The 23,046-nt window shown below is 43.8% G+C and overlaps 1 protein-coding gene across 6 annotated transcripts in view; it reads left to right on the top strand.

Annotated features, from left to right (window-relative positions):
- Positions 1–23,046, top strand: part of Tiam1 (TIAM Rac1 associated GEF 1) — a 361,212-nt gene that overhangs the window by 308,486 nt on the left and 29,680 nt on the right. For 4 of the 6 annotated variants that reach the window (XM_047563441.1, XM_047563439.1, XM_047563442.1 and 1 more), the window contains 3 exons: positions 11,241–11,344; positions 21,452–21,631; positions 22,364–22,432. In XM_047563441.1, the coding sequence (XP_047419397.1) occupies positions 11,241–11,344; positions 21,452–21,631; positions 22,364–22,432 (353 nt within the window). Of the gene's footprint in view, positions 1–11,240; positions 11,345–14,770; positions 15,467–21,451; positions 21,632–22,363; positions 22,433–23,046 lie in introns of those variants that run through there. The other 2 variants (XM_047563443.1, XM_047563444.1) reach the window with 2 other exon arrangements.

The raw sequence follows: 23,046 nt of genomic DNA, 5'->3' as shown, positions 1-23,046 counted from the left end.
ACCGCCACGTCCTATAGACCACTTAGCTGTGGAGGTTCTGCACTCCATCCACTGAACTTACCCTTGTTTAAAACACGCGGAAGCTGCAATTTTAGAATCACCTTTAGGAGATTTGTTCATTCCTCTTCTTATCCCAGTGAAATGGTCTTAACCTGGAACTCAGGCTCCTGCCTGGGTCTCGGCCTGTCTGCCTTCTGGGTACTTCTACTTCCTAATCCCCATGAAATGGTGAAAGATAAAAAGGGGAAGCGAGTAAACAGGATAAAATAAGCCATAAGATTGCTCCATAATGAGGCAGAGATAAAGCAGTATCCACACACAGCTGCAACTGCAGTTAAAGTAGAAAACAACAGAAAATTTATACAATGGGCCGGCTGGACGGCAACCTTGGCCTAAGTTTAGAAGTAACTAAAAATAAGTAACATCCTGAGTGGCAGGTTTGAGAGTTGATACAGACACCATCTTTAGGTGGTCAAAAGTGAATGTGTGGCAAGCTTGACCATCAGTCAAGGTGAGTGTGTCTGGGACCCTGAGGTCCAGTGAGCTGCGGCCAGAGAGGGTCTGCTAGAAGCTGCTCCTGCCGAGCTCTTGCTGTCTCACAAGCCCAAGAACACAGACTTGGCCAGATCCTCCCCTGAGAATCCTGATGGAAATATGCGGTTCTTTTTCAAGGTTGAGTTATTTCTGGACCTCTTTCTCACACCGAAGCGTCTATATAGAAGCATGACAGCCTGGTGGCTAAAAGTGGGCTCTGGATGCAGATTCCTTGGGACTGCATTCATTACCATGTTCGCTTCATGCCCTTAAACAGTCATACTTAATCTTTCTGTGCCCTCATGTACAAAATGAAGATGATGACATTATCTTACTAGGTTGATGTGAAGATTAAATGAGTTACTAAAATGTTTAAAATAACACCTGGCAAGAACTCAATAAATATTGTATCCAAGCCGGTCTGTGATGGGGGACATGAGGATGGTATGGTCTGTAAACAATGATTGCTAATTTTTTATCTCCTTACTGGCTTTTCCTTCACTTCATCTTCAACGGGTGATTTTTTTCTGATAAAAATTAAGTTTATGAATTACACCTTGCTTATAGTTTCCAAAGTGAAGAGAAAGGGATTCCATAGTCTTGCATGCTGGGGTTCCTGGGCCCCTTTCCAGAGTTCATGCATCACTCTCTCTGTGATGGGGCAGAAGGCGTTCATTGTGGGTGTTTCCAATTCCCTGGGGGATTCTAAGGTGCCCTAGCACTGGGAGCCACTACCTGAGTTCTTCTGATTACAAACCCCCCACCTCCTTTTCCCATCCTGGTAGAGTGATAAGACAGTGGGAATGTTAAGGTGACTTGCAAAGCTCCTGTAGCTTCTTAAAGCATCTGGAATCTGCTTCATTGAGATTTTCATAGGGACAATCTGTTAGGTGGTCACAGAGTGCTTTCTCCTCCTCTTCATCCGTGTAAGATGGATGCAGGGTGCATGGATTGCCATGCTGGCACAGAAAGCCAAGGACTGGATAGGGACGGTCCATCCTACGTGTTTTCTGAGACTCAGTTTCCTGTCCTTGGCCTCTTGCCATCCATTAGTTCTGGTTGAAGTCTTACCAGGACTGCTTTCATCTCTCTCTTTTTAAAGCACTTGTTTATGTATATATTGGTAGGATGTCCAGGACAAAAAGAGAGTTCCTTCAGTAGCTGTTATTCTAGAAAAACCCTGGTAGTGGCGGGGACGCTGGAGTAGGAAGTTGCTAGCTGATGTTTGTGTGAGGTTTCCAAAAGCCCTTCCCATGTTCTTGTGTGATTTATTTTGATTTCATCTAACTCTATGAACATTTTGAGCCAGATTTTTTTTGTTGTTATTGATGTTCTGTGATGAAAGCAGTCTCAGTAAGGCTTCAGTGATGTATGGCAAAATCTCCACCAGCTGAGAACCACCCGCTCAGTTAACTGGAAGGGATACCCGTATCACCCAGTGGGAGAATCCTATCAGTGAACATCAACTTAGGGAAGCAAATATAGATCTAAAATAACTGTTTAAAAAGTTTTGGGACTGGGGTTATAGCTCAGTGGTAGAGCGCTTGCGTAGCATGTGTGAGGCACTGGGTTTGATTCTCAGCACCACATATTTACAAATAAAGGTCCATTGACAACTAAAAAAATAAAAATAAAAGTTTTATAAAGCATTTATTGAGAGAATTGCAACACAAATACCCTTTTTTGGCATCCCCTCCCACCCCTTTTTGTAACCAGGGAAGGGAGAAGAAAAAGTAAATGCTTATTCTGAATGCCTGCTTTTCCCCCAAATGTAAGTAAAATTGTGGTGGCAAAAGGTGTAGGTCATAAAATTCACCATTTAAAAACAAGGATATTTGCATCAGTAACTACTCACTCATTAGCTTTCAAGTATCTGCTTGTCTGTCTTATTTTGGGTTCTGTCCTTAAGACGGACATTTCATTTTTGTAGTGAATGTCGCTGTGATATATATGTCCTAGAATTCCACCTGACTGTTTGACAGGCAGGTGCCTTGGTTTATCTCAGTGTCTAGCTCCTGGTAGTTCAATAAAAGCACCAGGGCTCTGTGGGTTGAAGTTGCTTCTTATTTGAAAAATGGTTATTCCTGCATTTGAGCTGGAGAAAGCAGAGTGTCTGAGGCTAACAGCAGGCGCACGGTACTTAGAGACAATTAAGGGCCAGCCTTGGACTTGAGAGTCAGACCCTTTGATGAGCACATCTGTCTGATGCTGAGTGGAAGCTGGTGGTCTGCAGTGAGTACAGATGTCCCTCCTGCAGGGAGCAGATTAAGCAGCGTTTGTTTAACAGGAAAGGCTTCTGTGATTGCCATGAAAGTCCAAGGCACCTTGAGTCACAGTGCGGAATTGTTAGCGCCAGGCGTGGGCACCACTCAATGTGCCTGGGCAGCACGTGCTTCTGTTCCATACCCGTGAAATGCAAGGTTCTATTTTGGTCTGATGTTCCATGGAGATTGTCGAACTCCCATCTAAAAACTGAAGACAATCAGGCAGCAGGGAGAGTCTGCAAGGAAAGAGGAACTGAACAGATTTATCTTCCCGCAAACAAATATGGCCTGGTGTTCGGATTCTCTGAAGTCTCACAGATCCTAGGCAGCACATGGTCCCTGATTTGTTTGTCGATACGATCCGGAGCCATGTGTGTCTTGTAAACTGTTTGTGTGCCCTGCTTTTTGTCACTTAGCACATGGCCTTCTTCTGTGGGCCCTGCTGGGACGAGGGGAATCCAAATGCCTAGCCTTGATTTCCAGTGAGCCTTGATTGATGGCGCCCATCAAATCCTGCGTGTGGAAAAAGTGTTGTTTTAGAGACTTGAGAGCTTCCACTTTTATATTTTTAAAGATCATGAATGTCCCTTATGATTGACTTTCATAACAAGTCAGGCCTAAATCTACAGTTCTTATATATTTTAAAAATCCTCTCTATAGGAAACAAAGACACTGAAATTCTGTGAAATTTGTGATTAAGTTGTCTACCGAGTTTACGTTGTAATGTGCCCCCCCTTTTTCCCATAGGGTATATTTAGCTTTTTCAATATATGTACTAGTTTTGCTCTGTAACAGTTTTGTTTGTTAGCTTTGTTGGTGGGGGTGGCAGTTGATGCTGATCTTATGGCTTATAAGTGTTTGTGTGTAATTCTCATTGTCATTTAACAGTAACCAGCTGGAAAGCAAAACGAAACCAGAGCCTACCAGTTGAGTCCCAGCTTGTGTCTAATCTTTCTTTTGCCCCTACCTGCCAATCATTTTTCCCTGCTGAAATTTAAACTCAGGTATTAATAAGGTCTTTCAAAAATTGATTCCCCTCTGGAAGTGTTTGAATCAGAGAATCTGTACACATGGCTCATATCAGGTGAAGAATTTTTTCTTCCTCCTTTAAATTTAAGTCCCACGTGGCCTTAAATGAAGTCTTGTCAATGTGTCTAATCCAAGTAAATGAAAGGTAAATCTCAGTGTAAATTTACATCCATGCGTTTGTACTGCCCAGAATCCCAGTGTTGTCTGTCCTACAAATGGCGTGCGGGGTGTGCTGGTTGCAAAGGCTTTTCAACCACAGAAACATTATAATGTGGAAGTCATTTAAAAATCAAAGAAATATTTTCTCTGTTCCCAACAGCATATACATTTTTTAACGGTGACCTTTGAGATGGCCAGTAGGTCCTGACCTGCAGCCAGCTCTGAGCCTTCTTGTTCTCTCAACATGCTGGCCTCCTGTTCATCCTCATCTCCTTGGACCTAGCCCCGCCCCCTCTCCTGTGGGCACCCATGTTGCCTGGCCGTCAGCTCAGTGTTGCCATAGAGACTCACGGGTCTCCTGCTCTGGCCACTTCATCAGCCCTCCTGAGCCCGGCCTTCAGCTCGCTCCTCTCTGACCGTTAGCAGGGCTGTGTAGTGTGGGGTGTCCTGGTAAGTGTGGGTAGGAGTGTCCAGGACAAAGTCATCCCTTCAGTGCCTGTTGCTGTGAGACAGTCTCTGGTAGCAAAGGGGAAGCAGGAGTGGAAAGTTACAAAGCTGTATGTGTGAAGTTTCCAGAAACACTCAACGTTGTGTTTGTAGAAGCTCTTAAACTGGGGGGTGTCAGAGACGGCCCTAAAGAATGGGAGGGAGACCATGCCCTCTCTCACTTGAATTTCCCATTCCGGCCTTCCTGGTGTCTCTCCTCAGCTTTCCTGAACTGTGCCTCATCAATTCCTGCCTCTTGGCTTTCTTTGATTTCTAAATTACCCCCACCATTTAATGGTTATCTACTGCTGTGAGACAAACACGCCCAACCCTTATTTCTGCTCCCTTCTCTGGCTCAGCCACGTGAGCAGGCTCTGCAGCTCAGTTGTTCTATTGGCCTCACTGATGTGGCTCTGTCACCTGGTGATTTGCTGGGGGCCAGGTGGCTCAATTTGGCCTTGCTCGCCTGATGGGAGATGGTCAACTGGGTCCCTTCTCCTTGAGTTCTCTCATCTTCAAGGGGAGGCTTGTAGGGTGGGCAAGACCAGGATCTGCAAAGCCACTTGAGGCCCTGACTGGATATTCACACATCATTACTTACGTTACAGTCCGATGGTCAGAGTGAGTCCCAGGACAGGTCAAATGTAGGGAAATGGACACGAGAATCTAGTCTAAAGGTAAGGGAACTCCCATTCTTTGTCATCTTCCCAAACTGTCTTCCACAAACTCTGCCCCATCTCTTTCTCTCCCATTTATCTTCCGTCAAAGCCAGAAAGCATGGTGCGGTAGATAAAATAAAAGAATACGCTCTTTGGAATCAAATATACCTAGTTATGGACTTATTGAGTTACATTTTAGATGTTAATATTTTGCTACGTATTGAAGATGACTTCTCAGTCTACAATCCCCGTGCATTGGCAGTTCTTGTGTGTGTGTGTGTGTGTGTGTGTGTGTGTGTGTGTTTGTGTGGTGCTGGGGATTAAACCCAGAGTCACTTAGCCACTGAGCCACATCCCCAGCCCTTTTTATATTTTATTTTAAGACAGAGCCTCACTATATTGCTTAGGACCTCACTAAGTTGCTAAGCAAAAGTTTTCAACTCCGGCCAGGTATGATGTTAGATCTTGGGTGATTTGTAATTTTTACACCTTCTTGAGATAATCCTCTCCTCTGTGATAAGGAGCATTGTCTTCTGCATTTCCCTTTTTCTTTTTAATTTACACATTAATAATTGTACATCTTTGTGGGGTACAGTATGATGTTTTGATATGTGTTTACTTTGTGTAATACTCAAATCAGCATAAATAACACGTCTAACACCTCACACATTCACCATTTCCATTTTTCTAGCTATTTTGAAATATTTAATACATTGTTCTTAACTATATTTGCCTGATATATTTTCATCCAGGATGAGCAGCTTGAACTACTTGCTTTCTGGCTTACACCTGCTTGACTCGGATTTTTGTGCATGGTGTGAGTTAGGGTCCTGTGTGTGTAATCTTCTATGCTAGCAGCCTTTATCAAATGTTCCATTCCTTTCCAGGGATCTGCAGTAGTGAGCCTGCTGTCTGTCACACTTTTATATGTGGTGGGGCTGTTTCTGTGCTCTGTCCTGTTAGGCTGTTCTGCACTGTGTCACATCACTATAACTGTGTGTGCTGTTATCTGGTAGGAAAAGTACCTAATCTTGTTTTTCCTCTCTAAAACTGTCTTTGCTGTTCTTGGTCTTTTGCTCTTTTGTAAAAAGCTTATTTTTTTAGGAAAAACTGCTGCTGGGGTGGTCTGCATGAATACAGATTCTTTGGAACTGCTTACGACTTAATTTTGTACTTTCCTAGATGGACTGTTTATATAAGTTGCTAATCCTTGGGAAAATGTATATTCATCATCTTTGGGAATAGGACTTGAACTACATTCATGGATCAAGCATAAAATTATTGATGTTTGCATCCTCTGTATGCTCACTAAATCCTGGGCCTGACATGTACAGAACTTTCTTTACATTTGCCGAATACATTTTGCCCTCCTTTTAATCTTCTCCTCTTTATGTTCAGTTCCACTTCTTGCCTGTAAAATGAAGCTGGAGCTTTGTTTTACATTGTTGTTGCTCATGTCAACGAAGTTGAAGTATTAGGTTTAGTATGTTTTATGATGATTTCGAAGGTCTGTGCATTTTGACTTGCTTCTATGATCTTATTTGGTTCTATTTGCCCTGCTTCTTTCCGTCCATTTCCTGCCTCTTCTCAATTGCATTCTTAAATCCCACTTTTCAATTTATGTGATCTGTTTCTACTCTTTTGTGGTTGCTCTTAACATTTGTGCATGGTTATTAATCTAGCAGAAACCAAAGCTAACCCTTCTATTTCCCTCCTGAAGCATAAAATGACCATGAAGTGCTTTAAATATAATCATTCCTGGTCATTGTCCTGGTTGCATTTTTAATTTTTTTTTTCATTCCTAAAAGCCTTTTGGGGAGGTCGGGTTGTTTTGTATTCTAAGATGCACTTGTGTCTCTATCCCCTTTTTACCTTTCCAGCTTGTTTACTGTTTTTAAGGATTATATAATTTTTAAAATACTAGTTTTCCTAAAATGCATCTTTTAGAGAATGGTTTTTGGTGAGGTTGTGTCCGTCTCTTATGTTCTCACTCTTTGGTTCTTGAAAGTCCTTATTATAGTCCCCTTCTTGAATGGTGTCTTGTTATTTGTTTTGGGAGTGTGTGTTGGGGGACTGGGCGCAGGCCTCGCCGGGCTAGGCCAGCACTCTGCTGCTGAGCTACCCCAGCCCCTGTGAGTAGTGTTCAGCTGAAAATGCAGTTCTACAGGAATAATTGGGAAGGTCCCTGGAGTAAGGAAAGACCTTCAGAGAGATCTGCCAGTCTTCTGTCTTTTCTTCAACTTATATTCTTATCTATTGAGTCCAGTAGCTACAGCTCCTGTTTCTAGAAATTCTCTTCATTTACCTACCCTACTTTGAAAGCACCTCTTGTTGTTTTTTTAATGATTTTGGCCTACTTATTTGACATCCTACATCTCATACCTGTGGTGTCGTCCTTGGGGTCGGCTTCCGGTGCTCTTTGCGTCTGTGCCTCCGTCTGGCTCACAGGGTTGTTCCTGCTGTGATTTGTCACACTGGGTTAAGACTCCTGCTTGATCAGCCTTTCTCTCTGGGCACCTGTGATGACCTCGTGGAGAGCGGAGCCTTCCAGAGTAGATCGGGGTTGTTGCTTCTGCCAGTTCCCCTGGAATGCAAACACAGAAGGACTTTAAGGTGGTTTTTCATCTTGGGGTTCCAAGATGCAGCACATTGTGGAAATTGGAGCCCCAGATACTCCTGAGGCCAGGTCTGTGATCATATCTCAGGGAAGAAACCTGCCTACTCCCCTGCTAATCTCTCACCTGGAGTGTAGGCAGAGTTAGAGAAGCTTCTTTTCTCTTTTGCTTTTGTCAGTACTGCTTTCATTTTACATCTTTTTAGAGTGAGGGGTGTAATGCCTTAGCTCTCCCCGGCTTGTGACACATACGTGAGACTAACCACTTATGAAGGAAAAAGGTTTGTTTTGACTCACAGTTTCAGAGGTGTCCATCCGTGATCCATTGGCTCAGTGGTTTTAGGGCCTGTGAAGAGTCAGCACCTCACGGTCTGGAAAGCTCCACTCTCCATGACCTGATGGAGTAAGACCACCCACCTCCTGGTCAGGAGGCAAAGGAGAAGAAGAAGGAGGGTTCCACATTTCCCTCTAGGGTACACACCTGGTGACCTGAAGTTCTCTCACCAGAGTGCACCTCTCAAAGGTTTTATCATCTCCCAGTCACGCCTTGCTTGGGAAGGAGCCTGCACTTTATATGGGCCTTTGGGGAAGAGTTCAAGAGCCAATTTAAAGCACCCTCCAAGGGCACCCTGGGAATGTGGAAGATTGAGTTCTAACTCCCCAGGAAGTACTGAACTGAGACCTGTGTTCTGTCTCATGCTTAAAGTTAAAATCCAAGGCTCCAGGGTTGTAGGGCTTAAGCCAGGGGTTGCTCCTGTTACAAAGTACATGGGTGCATTTGTCACTGACACTCCAACTGGGGAGTCCTAATGGTGTCAAGTGACCAGAAGCCAGGGATCCTAATGCCAGGTGCACCTGCCAAGTACCCAGTTCTATCCTAAAAGAAGTCTCGCTGCTGACACCTATAGGTTCCTGTCCGTCTGGGAAACATTGCTCTCGGGCTTGGGCTTGGTGGACATGTCAGGCCTTCCAAGGCATGGGCCTGGCCCAGCACTTCCTCCAGCTTCTGTGGCTACTTACCTTCTTCACTTGAGGCTCCAGGGATTTCTTAGAACTTGTCTTCATGTTTAAAAAGCATATTTGTTATCTTTCATTTAACATTTCTAAATACTTTGCAGAAGTAGTTTTATGTGTCTTTCAGGCTGCCTGGCCCACAGTGTTATTAAAATAAAAATCGTTTTTCCATGATGAGCTGAGCATCCACTGTGCCCTTGGCATTAGTATTAAGCAACAGGGGTCTGTGGGGTCACAATCCATGAGCTGTCCAACTCTGGAGATGACCATTCTGCAGACTATGGAGAGACTAAGGAATCCATCCCCCGAGCAGCCTGGCTTGCTCTGTGTGCTGTGTTTCCTGCAGTTAGAAAGCTGAGCTCTGTTAACTGTGACCCTGAATGAGCTGCTCAGCTCTTCCACATCAAGGATCAACCTGCTCTTCTTCTTTCTGGTTCCAGCACCCAGGTCATTGCTCCCATACAAAGTATTCTATCACTTTTGTTTTTGATGGGGATGATGAAGTAACATGGATGGTGTCTGCCAAGTTAGCTGATCCTGTTTCTTGACCACTACCTCCTATTGTAGATTGAGTAAGCAATGAAAAGAAATGCCAGAAAACTCAAACACAGAGCAGGAGGCCAGGAAATAGAAACCTCCTTAACCACAGAAGGTGCATGCTCTGATTGGTGCTTCATTTCAGAGAAGGGGAAGGGGTCCACAGGAGAGGGGTTTGGTTCAAGGTTAGCTCGGAGGTCCACTACCTCTGTAACTTTCCTGGCCAGCTTGGAATTTTAATAGAAATGATGCCACATAACTCTGACTCTAATGGTGTCACTGGACTAAGGCAGCCACTTTGCATACCCTGTTAGTCCGTTTTCTATAACTATAACAAAATGCCTAAGGCTTTGTAATTAATAAAGAGGTTTGTTTAGCTCCCAGTTTTAGAGGCTGAAAGTTCAAGATCAGGCAGCCTTATCTCTTCAGCCTCTAAAGAGGGTCTCATGGCAAATGGCTTCACAATGGCAGGAGCATGTGTAAGAAAAGATGATATAGTGAGACAGGAAGCCAGAGAGATCCAGGGACCAGGCTTGCTCTTCTTATAACAACTTGCTCTTGCAAGAACTCACTCACTCCTAGAGAGCAGCATTAATCCTGCCTAGGACAGCGCCCCCAGTGACCTCATCTCCGTGTAATGGACCTCACCTCTTAAAGGTCCTGCCGCATCAGCACTGCCCCTCTGAGGACCAGACTGCTAACATGAACTTTTGCTGAGGGGTGGGGGAAGTTGGGATGAAGGCGACGGTCTGACCACATCCAAACCACAGCACAGAGGGAAGCTGTCATCCAGAGCATCTGAGGAGGCTGGTCTATCCTGTTTCCTCTCGTTCCTTCTCTCTTACCTGGAGTGCTTTGGTCTCTGGTCCAGGGCCTCTCATGTTCTAAGATAGTGGTCCTCATATCACTGTGTTTTCAGATTCCTCTAGAAAGGTGTTTGAATGTTCATCCTACTCCAGGTGTCCTGTGGTCTTGATTAGTATCATTCAGAACATGGAAGAAATGAGAAATCTTAGGCCCAAACCCATAACTTTTGAATAACCTGCATTTAACATGATCACCAGGAAATCCAAAGGCTTTGTAAACTTGAGAAACCCTTCAGAGGAAAGTGACTTATATTCTGTTCCCAGTGCAGGGAACCACTGAAGCAATACTGTAGTAGAAACTCAATAAATAGGAAAGGAACAAAGTCTCCTGCACTTGTACACAGAAGATGGTGGGAGGGTGGGTGTTATGTTTACAATTTCCAGACTTGGTAAAGACAGGCAGTGCGGGGCCTTTCAGGTAATGGATGCAGGACAGTCATTTTTGATTGTGCTGTCTTTGGTATGATTTATTTGATTATTTTAGCAATTAATGAGCTAATTTATCAATTAATTTATGGAATCTAAATCAATTTAAAATAAATAAATGCATATTCTTATAAATTATGTAAGTTACTGTCTTAGTTGGCTCTGCTGTATAATACCATAGGCTGAGTGGCCAAACAAGTCACTCATTCCTCACAGGTTGAAGACTGGGAAGTCCCTCCTTCGGGATGATGGCCCATTCCATTTTCCTCTTCTGTAAGGACTAACCCCATCATGGGGACTCCATCCCTTGTAATCTAATCTGAACCTCATTTCTTCCCTAAAACCCAATCCCCCAAGTACCATCACAGTGGCATTAGGGGTTGGGGCTTCAGAATGAGATTGGAGGGGCACACATATTCACTCCATAGCAACAGTTCTGTTTCATCAAATATATAGAATAATTATACAAATGTTATATGAAATAGTAGTAGCAGTTATCCATCTACCGTTTATTGAGCCAAGATCATGGCTTGTACTTGGACGTCTAACGGTGTCCCCTCACAGGCTTGGCTCCCTTCGCCGTCACACAGGGGTGGCCATTAGCAAGTGCCATACGTATCGACCCACGTTTTCTTCTGATTTCACCCAACAGGGCACAGCCTCTGCAGCGAGCAGAGCAGTAGTGCCGAGACCGCTCCAGAAGAGACCGAAGGGCCGGACTTGGAATCCTCTGATGAGACTGATCACAGCAGCAAGGTGAGAGATTTTCATTTGCACGTCCATGTCTCGAACCACTGAAGAGTCACAGCTGACACGCCGCCTCTGCAGCTGTGTGTGGTTCAGTGGCCTCTCCGTGGGACGAAGTGTTTCTGCTTCTGAGATGTTGCTAAATAGCAGGATACGAAATCCAAATTACAGCCTTGGGGATACAGGGCGGAAATCACTTGTATGAAATGAAGGCCTTTTTCTTTCATTTCAACACTGCTGGTGCTCCCAGGTAATGCTGCAGTTCCATCCGGGTTCCTTCTTACATCTTCCTCAGTGTAGGATGTAAGAGCATCTCCCATGTGTATGACCCAGCCAGCTCTGCTGTCCTGCTGCTTTGGGTTCCTATAACGAGCTTCTTTTGAATGATCTGCGTTTATCGCTTGTTAAAACTGCACATCTTTTTGTTAAAGAGAAACAAACTTTAAAAAAAAAAAATTAAAGAAATTGTTCTTTGGTTGAGTTCTGTGAGAAAAGTTTTTCTTCTAATAGTTGCAAGAAGTATCTTGCACGTTCTGCTACACCAAGAAATTGTCTCTTTGCTTCACAATTTCCAAAACAACCCAATTTAAAAACCACAGTGTTTAAAGAGTATTCATGTCTAGTATCTTGTTTTCCCTTTTCAACAGTCCTTTGAGGTTTCAGCAGATCCAATTTGCCAATGAGAAAATCCACAGAATGAATGATGTACTAAGAATGATAGAATTATAGTGAGATTTGTGTCTCCTTCAGGGCAATTCCTAATTTTGCAGATAGATGCTTATCGAAGAATTTTTAGACTGGACTTGCTCTAATTTCATCATTTGTAGTTGCATTAAATGTAGGTTTACACTACTGTTAAAAAAACAACTCATTACCTATGCCCAAAGCATCCCCCCTCCCTGCCACCACCGAAAAGCAACGTGCATGGTTTTAATAATGTTGTTGTTGTGCTTATGTAGATGGCTCTACCAGTTTCTCATTCTTCTGCATGACACTTATCAGCCACTTAACCTGAATAAATGACATCCATTTAAATTACAATTTGTTTCATATCTGCAGAATCAGGGTGGTTCTTGCTTTCACCCCACAATTGGATTATTGAGTGGGCCAAATATTCTAGCTATGGGAAAGCACATCATTGATCATGGAAATATGCTATTCAAATATGAGCTATTTTTAAAACCTCCATTTCCTGTTTTGTCTCCCTCTGTATTTATATGACTTTTTTGACTGTCTTCAATATCTCTTGTACCCATATTTATTTCCCTTTCACCAACCTAGGATTGTTATTCTGGATTTTTTTTTTTTTTAAGTTGAACATAATATAAAATCAAATATTTAAATGTAATGTTTAATATTTATGGACTAAAAGTCATAATGTTTTTGGTTATCAATTAAAAAGCAGATTAGTAGAGATACACATGTCATTTACAGCCAGAAAACAAAACCACTGAAGTAACTTGTTATTTATGTGACTCTTAAGTTCAGTTAATTTATTTAATTTTTAAATTTAATTAATTTTAAACACTTTTGGGAGGTGGTATGGAAGGATCCAGTTGTGCTAAGAGAGACAGATGTTTCTATAGTGATAGAAGGGTATTGCATTATTTTATTAGAGGAACTAAAAATATATATATATATGTAAATATATATATATATATATTTTTTTTTTTGGCTTCATGCTTGCTAGACAAGCATTCTAAAACTGAGCTATACCCCTAGCCCTAAATATGCTACTTTCAATTTCTAATTGCACTTAGGAAAACACCTCTTTTCCTTAAATATTTATTCCTGAGTACTTTTTAACTTGGATCATTTTTACCTCACTGTAATAGCTCAGTGTTCTCATTCCCCTGTGGATTTTGAGAGAGATTGTTTCCATTTTAAATATAGTGAGTCATGAAGTCCCAAACAGTCTTCTGTAATAGAAACTTCTAGCAGTAGAGAGGAAGGAAGAGGCCCCAGGCTTTGAAGCCTGGCACAGTGTGGCTCTGACTGCATGTTCCCTCCGGGGAGCTGGCCCTGGGACTCACCTGGAACCGAGGGTCCAACGCAGGGACGGGGATGTTCCCAGGTTTCTCTATTGAAATCTCACAGTGGGCTTTCTGAAAAAAAGAATTTCCTCAAAACCATTGGCATAAGTTTGCCGGGTGGCCTGGACGTTTTGAAACTGCCTCTTCACATTCCTCTGCTAGGTTGGACCTGGGAGTGTTCTGCAATGCTGAACCCAGAAATGGCCCTGGTTTTGGATTGATTTGGATTTCATCTTCTTTATTTGAAATACTTTGTCATGAAAACCAAGTTGTTAACTAAAATAGTTTTTTGAGTCTCATTTAGAATATTTGAAAGCAAAACCTTTGTACTGTACCAGCAGCTCTTTGTACCCAGGTTGTCCTGCATATTATTAATTATAAATGAGAAGTCCTGCTAATTTAACGTTTTATATATATGAGGGTCTATTCCATGTTAACTCATCATCTCAACACCTGCGAGTGATCCTCTGTTTTTCCTGTTTTGCAGAGAATACTAGAGCAGAGAGGTTAAAGGACTTGTCGAAAGTCCCACAGCTTTGTGTTGGCAAAACAGGATACAGGCCCAGTGTGACTCCAGATCTTGTTTTATCAGTGGCTGAAACTACCTTCTGGTCTGTTTATGAAGGTCTAGTGTCGAATATCAGGCTTCATTAAAGAAGGGATTAATTTATTAGTGGTGCTGGAAGTTCGTTGCATACATAGCCATGAATCACTTCATATTTTCGGATGTCTTTTTCATGACTTAAAGTTAGAGCAAGCGGAAGTCCTAAGTCTCTTGTTTAAAGTTAAATGTTTTTGAGTCATGTCCTATATCAGTGATTTTCTTTTCTGCGAATAGACTGAATATTCATTTTTAAGTCGTATCCTGCATTTGTTGGGTGCAGAGATATAATCAAATAAATAGGAACAAGTAATCAGTTTTTATCCTGGCTGAACATGTGAGGCATTTGACTTGGTGGCGGTTTCATATTTTTGCTTTTCTTGTCAATGGGCTGTTTTTCAGTCTTGGGCAGGATAAAGAGAAAGTGTGTTGGAGTTCTGCATATTTCTCAAGTTTCTGGAATAGCAGTTTTTGCTGCACGTGACCTTTTGGAGTTGAGCAAGTAGATAATTGTGTACTTGTTGTCCAGAGGTGGCGGCACTGGAATGTCACGGCACAGGCTGAGGGCGGGGCTGTCACAAGGCAGGACAGTCTCGAGGCCTTTCTCTATGTGAGCCGCCCCCTTCCTCTAGTGACCTTGGGTGACAGCCTCCAAAGCCTCTGGCCACTGGTGGCTTGTTGTCCCATCCCACCTTTCTGGAACTGAGCGGTCCTCAGCTCAGGTCCAGGGAGTCCTGTGTCATGCGTTCCAGGCCCCAGCGGCTGTGACTTTGCTCTCCATGTAGGAAATGTATTGGAATTGTTTTCAGGATGTTTCCATTCAGAGCGACTTCTTTTTTCTTCTTAATTCACGTTGCTCTCATCTCTGAAACGTCTGCTTTTGCAACCAGGCGTTAGCATCAACTGTGAAGCTCCACTGTTAAGGAGAGACGTTTCCAGTGTCCTGCCTGCTCCTGACCAGGTCTGAGCTGGGCAGGTTTAATATTGTCGTGCAGTGCCGGGTGCCGGCCAATCAGCTCATCTCCGGCTGCAGGGTAGAGGCACTTGCATCCTGGGGAGACTTCTGTGCTTTGTTCACATGTCTGTTTTGGCTATCCCTATCTGGACCTTTGTTGTTTCGCCAGTAAAAATCAAAGCACGACTTCTTGGGCACCGGTAAGCCTTTGACAGCCTCCCAGAAGGCAGGACGGGGAGCAGGTGCCGTGTGGGGGTTGCCGTCCCCGTCCTTTCTGCACTGGGATGTGGCCGCAGGTTTTCACGGCAGAACCAACCCGGGATAGCCTCTTGAGAGGATGCTATCTGTGGAGCTGTAATGCATTCGGTGCTCTCCGTGTATTTTAAGAAACTTCTGTTTCCGTGCTGAACACACGGGGTGGTCGAGTTAATTACCATGAGAATACATCCCTGATGCTGTCCGCTCTGTGGAAAGTAAAGCGCAAGCCCAGGATTGACAACAGTGACAAGTCTGGTGACTCCATGTATCGGACACTCCGTCTGGTGAGCGTGTTTGCTGTTTCAGTTCTTTCTAGCCTTGTTTAAGGTACGACTGTCCTACAGATTTGTTTTCCAATCCAAAAGTCCCATTTCCCAGTGTTTGATCCTTTTGCTCTGTGGACCCTCCTGTTGACAAAGAAGATACATTGTAGCAGTTTGGGGCGGGTGGGTGGTGGGTTAGCGGTTGACATGCAGTTGAATTTGCATTTATCTGTTCTTTCATAATTAAAGGGCAGAAAGATACAGGCTGCTTTTTAAATTGGTATTATTTTACTAGTTGTCCCTGGAAGTTTCCTGTTCTTTTGGTTGTTGAGATTTTAAGTGTGTTTTGTGTTCAATGCATAGATCCTCCCCCATCCTGACCTCAGACCGGAAACTGGGAAGGCTGAGTGATCGGCAAGCAGCTTGGAAGGGTGTTCAGCTTGCCTCCTTCTATAAAGCTTTAGGTGTTTTGGGCTTTATTTCTGCTGACTTGAGAAGGAGGTGGATAGAGAAAGATTGACTCAAGGAATGTGTTCACAGTCTAACATTAACTGGCCTGCTTCAAGATCACTTCCTACAGTAAATCCTACCTCTAATAGAAAACATAGTGGTTTATGGCAAGGAATAGTTTAACAAAACCAAATTAGACCTTTTAATAGCTTGTTGTTAACATCTGTCTATTGAGTATTAGACTTTGTGTCATTTAATGAAATTAACTTTGATGATGCGTGTACCTGACTTGCCCAAATAAGTCTTCGTCCTTGGTGGATGTTTCTTCTTTGAAGTTTGTTCAAAGAGATCAAAAAGGTGATAGAGCACTATAGGAACTGCCACAGGATATATCACGGGCTCCAAAATTATGGAGGATAGTGCTTTGGTGTTTGTCCCCAAAAAAATGCTTAAATAAAGGCTATAAGATTTTAGGCCACTCTTGCCCCTTTTAAATCTGTGGGATGTGTTAAATCGGCCAAAGAACACTTTTAGAACTCAGTTCATCTGGAAGCAGAAACTGCTTTGGTGGTTGCATAACGGACGCTGGAACGCTGGGTCTCTCGGGCTGACAGTGTCCTGAAGAGTCTGCCACCAGCCCCCACCCTTTTTGTATTTTCTTTTCATCTTCCACAGGAGGAAAGAGATATTATAAACACTTAGCTTCTCGCTGGCCTCAGTAAAGTGGCCGGTTTCCTCCTGCCATTGTGCTGGCTCTCTGTGGGCTGGGTGATCTTAGTCCTGATGGTGGAGTAGCTCAGCCACCCTGCAGCAGTTTTAGACTCTCGAGTGCCTGCAGTGCTCTTCGGTTTCCAGGGTGACTGATGACAGTCCTCAAGGGGAGAGTGGCTTGTGCTTTCCTGAGACAGTGAGGCACCTTGGCCCGTCTTCCTCTTGCCAGTTCTTGCCCCGGAGCCAGGAGGCCTGGCTTGTGGAGCATGTCTGGGACTCGCTGAGGCCGCCTTTCTCGGTGCTTGTGGCTCTGGTGCTTGGCGTGTGAGTGACGGGGTCGCCACTTAGCCCCCAGCGGTGGGCCAGGGCTGCACACGGCTCCCGCTCCAGGCCTCATCCTGGCTGAGCTACATCGAGAAAGTCCTGATGGGTTTTGACCTAAATTAGAAGTTTGGCCACAGCAATGGGAATGGGCAGAAGATTTAAAAGTGGGGCCACGATATATAAAATCTCTAGCTCTGAGCTATTCCAAAGAAGCACTGCATTTCACACTTCCTTCCAAGGATATTTATGGGGTAACATTTTAATAAAACACAGTTCTCAAACTTTATGATATCCTTTTCCACTAATTCTTTCCAAGCAGAAATTTAAGAATCTTGTAAATAAAACCCTGAAAACCCGGTGCAGTGGTGCACGCCTAAAATTCCAGCATTTTCAGAGGCTGAGGCAGGAGGATCAAAAGTTCAAAGCCAGCCTCTGGAAGGTAGGGAGGCCCTGTCTCAAAAAAAAAAAAAAAAAAAAAAAAAAATTAAAAGATCTGGAGATGTGGCTCAGTGGTTAAGCACCCCTGGGTTTAATCCCTGGCACCAAATATAAATAAATAAATAAATAAATGAGATTCCTTAATATTTATATGTATTATAACATATAATTCTATGGTACTCTTTGTTCTTTATTCAATCAAACATAATTACAGTAAATGTTACATTTATGTGGACTCAGTTCCTTGGGCTCTACATGAAAGTTTGTACCTTAGTGAGCAGTTTCCAGTGGGGAAATGGCTTTGGCCCTGCACAGCTTGAGACCACCCAGCTAAATCTCTCAGAGGGTTAGCAGTGTGTCTAATGAGGCAGGATACCTGAGATGGAACTCGGAAGAGGACCCTGGGGGCTCTTTGGTGTCCCCTGGATGCTAAAGGTGCAGCAGTCTCCCTTTACTTGTGGGGAACTCATTCCAAGACCCCCAGTGGACAGTACCAAACCCCTGTATGCTATGTTGTTCCAACACATACATATCTGTGGCAAAGCTTAATTTATAAACTAGGCGCAGTAGGAGATTAACAATGAATAATAATAAATTAAAACAATCATAACGTATAAGATGTGATTGTGATATACTGTAATAAAAGTTACATGAACGTGGCGTCCCCCTCCTGATAGAGTCAAGACAGATATGAATGTTTTCAGAGTGCGGGTTCCTGAAACCGTAGGAAGGGACACTGCAGATAAAGGAGGGCTGCTGTCTCTCCTAAGGTAATCTAGGACGTGGGAGGGTGTGGCAGGAGAGAGATGAGTAGCCAGGCCATTTGGGGGCACAGTGAGGTGGGAGACTGCTGGGTTTAGTTCCTAGAGCTCTGACCCACATCCCACCAGCCTCAACTCTGCTTAGACTAAGGCCACCCCACCCCGGAGGGTGGACACGGGCCCAGGACAAGACAGCTGCCCTGCTCATGCTCTTGAAAATGGAAATCTCAAAGTTTTTAAGGTGCAAGAGAGGAAACAAAAACCGAGAAACCCCAACCTGTACTTTCTGTCATCTTTGCAGGCTAAGGTTGAGGGTGATCAGGAATCATTGGGGTGCTGTTACCCAATCTGTAGGTTCTTTTTCCGACCCTGGACTGTTAACAAATAATTACCCAGTTCTGAGAGCAGGCAGGAAATTTTATTCTGTGGCCCATGAGTGGAGCAGGTGAGCTCACCGTCTAAACCACCTTCTCCCCACACACCCCTGGGGTCTGGGTTTTTTCTAGAAGGGTGGTGAGGGGGTGTGGCACGTGCTATCATCAAAGTCATTTTCGTGGAGAGGGAGGTGTTCAGGAATCAGGATGCTGCCTCTTTTCTTTCCTAATTTATGCATAGTGGAGTCTGTCATGGCTGGTGTGTTCTCTGTCCTTATGATGAGATTATAGCAAGTTAAGATCCTTTGGAATGTCAACAAGGTTTCACTTCCCCTCCCGTGATAGCCCGGTGGTGGTGGTTGGAAGAACGGGGTATCCTCATCTGTCTTTAACTTTTGCAAGTAAGCAGCACCCATAAGCAGCCAGAGCCGATAGGACAACAGGCTGTCAGGAATTTGGGAGTTCAGGCTGGTGACCGTGTGAGCTGGAGGCACAGAGGGAAATGTCTTTGGGAATTTCCTGCCCTCAACACATATCAGAGCCCTTGTTTAAAACTTCTGCCTTTTGTGAAGTTGAGGGAGATACTTCATATAAGATACAGAAACACTGATTTCGTGGAGATAATCTGTCTAAGTGGTAGGAGAGCAAGAAAGTGTTCTGCTAATGGGACTGCAGTGGTGGATGTGTTTCTCATGGGGAGTAGTTTAGTGATTTATGTGAAGGACAGACAGCTGCCGTTAGAGGGACTGTTTGGAAAAGCATGTGTGAGCAAGGTACCAGTTGTATGTTGGTTGTTTCTGGTTTCTCTGCTGGGTACCAAATCAAAGCAGCGGAGGAGGATTGGGTCAGACGGGGACAGGGCATTCGGTTGTCAACTGTGATTACCCCTGTCCATGGGACCTTCATTTCCGTGGGCATGTTTTCTCTCCTCATTACCGTGGTGGTACTTATTATAGTCACCCCTGGATCATTGAAAACCACTTGTATCATTTTGTTCAAATGCATACATTTCTTATTTTTTTAATTTTTAAGACAAAGTCCTATTTGACTACATATTAATTAACATTGAGTTAGTAAAATACTATCATAACTCAATAAAACTGTGCAGCTTATTTCTCCTGAAACAAGCCTTGATTAAAGCCACAGCCTTTTTTTTTTTTTTTTTTTTAGCAGTGTTGTATCTTAAGAGTTCACATACTGCACAGTGAGTGCCATTTTGGTGTACTTTTCCGGTCACCTGAGGGTAGATTCCATGTGGGGATAGTCAGTGTCAGACCCAGTTCCATGGAGCATTCTGAGTGATGTGGTTGACAGGTGGCTTACACTTTCTGGCTTGTAAGACCGGGGAACAGCACATCAGCTGCAGCACTGATAAGAGAAGGAGAATGGTAGTCGTGTGGATCTGGTCCTGGTTCCACCTTTCTGTGAACACTACTGCTAATACATCCTTGTCCAGGCCCTGTTTTCTCTGTCCTTGTCCTGTCTTTATTCTGGTTCGCATATGCTAATGAGGGAGCGGTCCCCTCCTGTTAGCTGCCTTCCTCTGTTTTTAAAGATTGCCCTTGGAAGGCACATGGCTTTAGCTTTCCTTTCCTGCCCTACACAGATTGCCAGCCTTGACCTTCAGCTCTAGGAACCAGCCATTGTTTTGGGGAGAGGATGCTCATGTTCTTCCTGGGTGATAAAGGACTAATTCTTACCTACACCCATATCTGCTGGAATGTGTACTTCGTACCTCGGGTTGAGTTTGATAGCAGAAGCAGCGGGGAGAAGTACAGAGGCAGCTGCTGCCCTCAAGGAGGTATCCATCCAACATTTATAGAGGTGCATTTGGACAAACTGCTTAGGTTTTGTGCTGCAAAATAACTTCTGGAGCAATACCTGCGCATTCAGCGCAGAGATTCTGATTGAAATGATTCTGAGGGTGCGCCTGGCCTAGGGCTGCCTGAGAGCTCCCCAGGTGACCCCAGTGCCCCCCAAAGGGGAGATCTGCTGCTCACACTGGTTTGGTACCAGCCCAGACTTAGAATTATTTTGTATCACTAGATAGGTTGGAATTTCAGAATCCTAAACTTCAAATTGATAATGAAATCTTGCACAGACTTTACCTGAATTACCACCTTCCAGGGGTGGGAGCTGGAGACTGAGATCTGCCAGTGAGGCCTGATGGGTGGTGGTATTTTTCTGCCTTTGGACAATCTAGAGAGAAAAAGAAACATTTTTCTTTTTTAATGTATGAGAATCTGTCTTAATCTAGAGAGTCACCTCAGAGCCAGTTTTTAATGGAGACAGGAAGAAATTGTTGTCCAATGCTGTAAAGTAAGCTGATAGTGTAGTGGAGTGAATCTGATAATTAATTAGCCTTGTATGTTGCGTGAGATGTGGATAATGCCTATGTCTCCTGATTTATCAGCTTCTCGTGGAATAGTTAAGATTGCAGGCTACGGGCTGAGGGTATGGCTCAGCGGTAGAGCACTTTCCTAGCATCCCAGGCCCTGGGTTCAATTCATAGCCACTGCACCAGCCTCAGCCCTCTGCACATCATTGCAGGTTTCGAAAACAGACATACTGGTTCAAATCCCAGCTCTTCCACTTACGAGCTATGTCATCTTAGATGAGTTACTTAACCTCTCTGGGTCATCTTTTTCCCAACTGTTAAATTGGAATGAATGGTAATAGCCCTTGCCCATCAGATGAGAAGATTAAGTGCATCAGACCAGGGTGTGTCATGCCCTGAGCACCCAATATACGTTAGCCCTTGTTGCTATGGGTGATTTCAGCGTTCAGTGTGCTCTACTACATATGAAGCGATTTGGGAAATGAGATGTAATTCATATGTGTCAGTTTGTTAACCAGGAAGACACGCCTTCAAGAGGGACAGGTGCCGGACAAGGCTCACTAATGAAGGCTAACTGCATCTGCTTTGCTTTCTCCACTCTGCTCCGAAGAGCACAGAACAGGTGGCCGCGTTTTGCCGCAGTTTGCATGAGATGAACCCCTCTGACCCCAGCCCATCTCCTCAGGACACCACGGGGCCTCAGCTGGCGACCATGAGGCAGCTGTCAGATGCAGATAAACTGCGCAAGGTGATCTGCGAGCTCTTGGAGACGGAGCGCACCTATGTGAAAGTATGTCCTGGCCCCCCTCCTCCTCTTCAGAGAATGGTGTCGGGGTGTCTGCACTGCCCTTGAGGGATGAGGTCCAACTGTGGGATTGTGGAGCATTGGGGACTCTCCTTTGGAATTTGACCTTTATTCTGAATGTTGAGTTTTAAGGAAGTAAATTAATTCTTACAACAATTTATTTATATAGAATTGATTACCCAAGAAAGGGTATGTTAGTGAACATGATCCTTCTGGCCTTTCTAAACATATTGCACAGCTAATGCTAAAACTGAATTTAGTTTTTCAAAAATTGGAGGGCATCGTTTTGATAGTTTATTTTGAGTCTGGTTAGAAGGGCTGTTTTCTTTGTATTCACGCTTTCTGACATTCCTTCACATTCCCATGTGAAAGCAGTGTGATCTGTTTTTAGTTATCTGTATTTTAATTTTTAATAAAATCAGGAATCAGCAAATTATGACCCTCTGGCCAAATGCAGCCTGCTGCCTGTTTTTGCAAATAAAGTTTTATTGGAACACAGCCATGCTCATTTCTTCAGGTCATTCATACCTGCTCTCAGGATACAACATTAGTTACGTAGTTGCAACAGAGGCCATGCTTGGCAGAAGAGCTTGGCTTATGCCTGAGTTCATGGACCTTAATCACTATCATGTTAGCATTTGGAACATCATCTGTTTTCTTCTTTATGTTCTTTACAGACTTTTAAATGTGCTAATTAGGTATCCTTTCAACTTTTAGGACTTAAACTGTCTCATGGAAAGATACCTGAAACCTCTTCAAAAGGAGACTTTTCTCACCCAAGATGAGGTATGGAGAAAGTCCTGTTAACTTGATCCGGGGGGAGGAGGCGTCTCACTATAGTTTGACTTGCTGGTAAAGAGGAAGGAACAGGGAACCCACACAGTACTGAAAGCATTTTGAATTCATTTAGTTATAATAGCTGAATCAAACATTGCCTGTTAACATTGGTTTGCACTTGGAGAGTGAGGTGCTGCCCTAGTCTCTGATAATAGTGAATAAGAATATCAGTGGTCAGTCTTGTTCAAATGCAGGAACCATACCTCAAGACTAACCAGTGCAAATATTAGTGAATTCTATCAAGGCCTATTTCCATTGTAAAAGGCCATGAGGCTCACCTGTGGGAACACCTTCAGCCAATTCTGTGGTCCCAGATGTGGGAAAATGGGAAGGTGGGGTGAATCCAGATGGAAGTTGATAGGAAGAATTAAAACTCAAAGGCAAGTTAGCCTTGGTGATGTTTTCAATGCCTGTTTTTTATAGACTTTGAGCAATGATCTTGACGCTGTTTCTAATACCTGTTTAACATAGATTTGCTCCATGCTCTGTGCAGAACATATATAAGCTTCTAAGCTAGCACAGTAAAATGGGTTTTTCTGCTATCAGGCCCCCTCCTGCATGAC

Source organism: Sciurus carolinensis, chromosome 9, assembly GCF_902686445.1.
Source record: "Sciurus carolinensis chromosome 9, mSciCar1.2, whole genome shotgun sequence".
Taxonomy (NCBI): domain Eukaryota; kingdom Metazoa; phylum Chordata; class Mammalia; order Rodentia; family Sciuridae; genus Sciurus; species Sciurus carolinensis.
Note: the sequence above shows the minus strand (reverse complement) of the source record. Positions and strands in the feature narration are given on the sequence as shown.